The sequence below is a fragment of the Orycteropus afer genome, unplaced genomic scaffold (genome assembly GCF_000298275.1).
Source record: "Orycteropus afer afer isolate SDZICR_OR568_19922 unplaced genomic scaffold, OryAfe1.0 scaffold00133, whole genome shotgun sequence".
NCBI classification, from domain to species: Eukaryota; Metazoa; Chordata; class Mammalia; order Tubulidentata; family Orycteropodidae; genus Orycteropus; species Orycteropus afer.
In genome coordinates, this window is record NW_006921720.1 from 7,314,449 (window position 1) to 7,318,654 (window position 4,206).

General features: G+C 36.5%; 1 protein-coding gene across 1 annotated transcript in view; it reads right to left on the reverse strand.

The window, feature by feature from the left end:
- SLC17A5 (solute carrier family 17 member 5) overlaps positions 1-4,206 on the reverse strand; it is a 104,530-nt gene that overhangs the window by 3,685 nt on the left and 96,639 nt on the right. Inside the window, exon 11 of the mRNA XM_042781566.1 lies at positions 2,507-2,597. Coding sequence (XP_042637500.1) covers positions 2,507-2,597 — 91 coding nt within the window. The remainder of the gene's footprint in view (positions 1-2,506; positions 2,598-4,206) is intronic.

Here is a 4,206-nt window from a genome sequence, read left to right on the forward strand (position 1 = left end):
TCCTGCTTGGGGTTCATTGGACTTCCTGAATGGATATATTTTCATCTTTCATCATACCAGGAAAATTCTCTTCCAACAAATCTTTGACAATTTTCTCTGTGGTTTTATTTGTGTCTTCCTGCTTTGGAATTCCAATGACACGTAGGTTATTCCTTTTGATGGTATCCCACATGAACCTTAGGCTTTCTTCATTTTGTTTTGCTCTTTTTTCTGATTTACCCCTTTCCAAAGAAGTGTTCAGATATTTGCCTTCAGTCTCCCTAATTCTGTCTCCCATTGATTCAATTCTGCTCTTTTGCCCATTCAATGTCTTACCTATTTCTGAAAATTGAGTATTAATCTTCCAGATTTCTGTGTGTAGATTTTGTATCATTTGTAATTTTTCATTTATTTTGTCATTTTGTTCTTGTATTGTCTTTCAAAATCATTCTAGGGTTTTCTATGTGTTCTCCTTGATCTGTCTCTCAATTCATTTAAGATACCTAAACATAATTCTTTTGAATTCCTTGTCAGGGAGTTCCGATGCTGTGTCTTCCTCAGGAATGTGTTTTGGGTCCATATCCTGGTCCCTTGTTTCTCCTGCTTTATCTTGCTTCTTTGTGTGGACTGTGATGCTGCTCTGTTGTCTCTGAGGCATTGTGACATTTTTGTGTTTATATTTAATTGGTGATTGTATGTCGGAGTGACTTGCCCACGATTTTCGTTTTCTTTATTTTGTTTGTATGCTACCCACACAAGCAGTGTACTGTGCTGTGCTCCTCTATTTGCTAGTGGGCAGCACTTACACATTCATCACCTTTCTTCTTTCCTGGTGAAAGCCTCTTGTATGTCTCTGCTGACTTTGGCAAACAGAGCCTATTCTTAGGTCCCTGGAATCCGAATGAGGGTGCTATCACTTTAAAATCCAAAATTGTTGCCACTTGTAAAGATTAATAATGGCTATGCCCTCAGTCACTTTAAATATCCAAAATGACTACCGCTTGTAAACATTCAAAATGGCTGTGCCCTCAGTCACTTTAAATATCCAAAATGGCCACTGCTTGCAAACATTCAAAATGGCTGTGCCCTCAAGTAACTTTAAATATCCAAAATGGCTGCCAGATGTAAACAATCAAAATGGCTGCGCCTTCTGGACAGTGGAAAGTCAAGAGCTCAAGTTGTCTCCCACCTTGCTGTTTCCCTTCCTAGTCATGGGCCACCAGTGCGTCGTCCCTGCACCCTTTGGTGACCAAGGCTGATCTTTTTTAGGTCAATTCTCAGGTCCCACCACACTTGGAACTATTCAGGCTGTTGGTCCCACTGGAGAAGCTGACAGTCCGCTGCTCTGACCATCTCTGTAGTCACTGTTTTCATTCAGGTTTTTCCATTAGTTGGTGCCTAATCCACTTCTGTATAGTTCTTTTCAAAGCTCAGGGCTCCAGGATTATCTTCTGTATCTTTGTCAGTTGGTTTTTCTTTTCTTTGTTGAAGAGGGTCTGTGTCGCTTGTCTGCCTATTCCTCCATCTTACCTAGTCATTTTGTCTTTGAATCTTAAGTATCTTAAGAATATAACAAGAACTCATGAAATGCCTACTGAATAAATGTTTGACTGTCTCATAGCTCATTAAGTCACAAGGCAGCCCATTCCACCTAGTGACAGTTTTAGCAGATAACTTTTCTAATGTCTCCTCATAACTTCTCTCCATCTGTTCTTGTGGAACTGCTGAGAATAAGTCTCTTTCATTTGACCTCTCTTCAAATATGTGAAGACACCTATGTCTTCCTCTCAGTCTTCTGTTTCTCTCTACATTCTCAATTATTCTAGCTGTTCTTCATTCATTCAGACATGATTTCCTGACACTTCATCTCTTCTTGAAGAAAAAAAGTATAACTCACTTTTGTGGCTCAACTTTCAGCCAAAGGACAGACAGACTTATAAGGTGAACAATAACACCAGGGAGGTATGCACTCATCAGAAGAGTCAACCATATGAGATCAAAAGGACAGCATTTGCCCAGGGATAAAGCTCAGAAGGAAGAAGGGATAGAAAAGGACAAAGGGAAATGGTAAACACAGGGAGCAAGTGGGAAGAATACTGCTACACTGTGGGGACTACAATGAATGTCACAAAAGAAAACGTGTATGTATTGTTAAGAAAAATGAATTTGCTCTGTAAACTTTCACCCAAATAAAAATAAAAATAAAAAATTGCAATTTTCATTTGTACAAATCCAGGACACAAGTGACTTATCTGGTATACCAGCACAGCTTGTAACTACTAGTGTGGTTGCAGCTACAAGATCTTACTTTAACTGAGTTCTGTTGTTCTAAAATCTTAAGAGTGTTCTTTGAAAATATATACTTACCTATTAAGGACTTTAGCTTGTTTGTTGCTATAAAGAATTATAAAAGAATAAACATTCCAAATATTATTCTTAATTAAAATATATTCAACCTTGACATAAATATGCAGCTCCAACTGAACTGTTGAGACCTTTTCAGTTTATAAGCAAATCATCTACTTACATTTGGAGTCAGACTTTTAGCAATGACAGGTCCAATCATTCCTGGAATAGTGGCAAATGTATTTGTGATGCCCAGGAGGATACCAGCATACCTGCGGGAATATATTCATAGAGGTTTATTATTTTGTTATGCAGCCTCTCTCAATAGCTACACCACTCCCAGGTTGTATTCATGTGAGAATTTATGTCTAAATGAAATGTCTTATTGAAATACTTAGCTGGTTTGAATATATACTTGGTGAAAAACTTGCATTTCAAAAGTTAACTAGCTTCCTAATATTATACAGGGTAACATGTCCATTGCAAACTATCCCTCATAAAATGATACAGAACAATACTGTTACATGATTTGCATACATGACTGTATCTAGTTCAGGTGAGTTATTTTTAAAAAAGAAGTAATACAAAGATCCCTTGTACATTTTGCCCAGTTTTCTCCAATGCTAACATTTTGTAAAACTAGTATAATGTCACAGTGGAGATATTGACATTGATACAATTCACAGATCTTGTTCAGATTTGCCCAGTTTCACTTGTTCTCTTGTGTGTATTATATATACTATGATACTATGTATAACAGTATATCTCAAAACTCACTGCCATGAGTTGATTCTGACTAACAGTGACCCCCAATGTGTTTCCAAGGCTATAAATCTTTATAGAAGCACACTGCCCTATCTTACTTCTGCGGAGTGGCTGGTAGGTCTGAACTACCGGCCTTTTGGTTAGCAGCCAAATACCTTAGGCACTATACCACCAGAGCTCCTTATATAACAATATATACTATTATACATATATATATATATATATATGTATGTGTATATATACACACATATGTGTGAACAAATATAAGAAATTAAGGTACATATTATAGTGAAACTAATATACAGTTTTATCACTCATACAGATTTGTGTATTCAGTACCACAGTCAAGTTATTGAACAGTTCTAATACCACAAGGATCCTCGTTTTGCCCTTTTATAACCAAACTCACCTCCTTCTAACCTCTGGCAACCAGCAGTCTGTCTTCCACTTCAAAAATTTTACATAAATGGAATCAAATGTTATGTGATCTTTGTGTTACATACTTAGGTCACTAAGGATCATTCCAAGTTGTTGTGTGTATCAATAATTCATTCCTTTTTATTGCTATTTTTTAACTGAAGAAACTGGGATGTCATTTAACATAGTCTTCTGTCTCCTATACACTTTTCTTGTATGCTGGTAGTACCTTGACTCTGGACCCTAAAGGGTTCCTTAGATTTGTTTGATATTTTTGGCAAGAAAACTTAAAAGGTGGTGGTAGAGTTTAGTTATGAAAAATTAAGTTAACTAAGTAAATGGCATTTATTAATTTATTTTTCTTAAAAATCACAAATATAAGGTGTTAAAGTATATCTTATACTGAAATTAATTAATTAGTAATAATCACAAAGTCCAATTACAGCTTTTAATTGTTCATAAGATAATTAGTGTTACTGTAAAATAAAATCCCAGTCAAAATTAAAGTTTGATGTTTTACTTGTCTATGTTGTTGTTGTTGGGTGCTGTGGAGTTGGCTCCGACTCACAGAGACCCTATGTACAACAGAACAAAACACTGCCCAGTCCTGTGTCAGCTTCACAATCCTTGCTTATACCTGAGTCCATCGTTGCAGCCACTGTGTCAATCCACTTTGTTGAAGGCCTTCTCCTTTTTCGT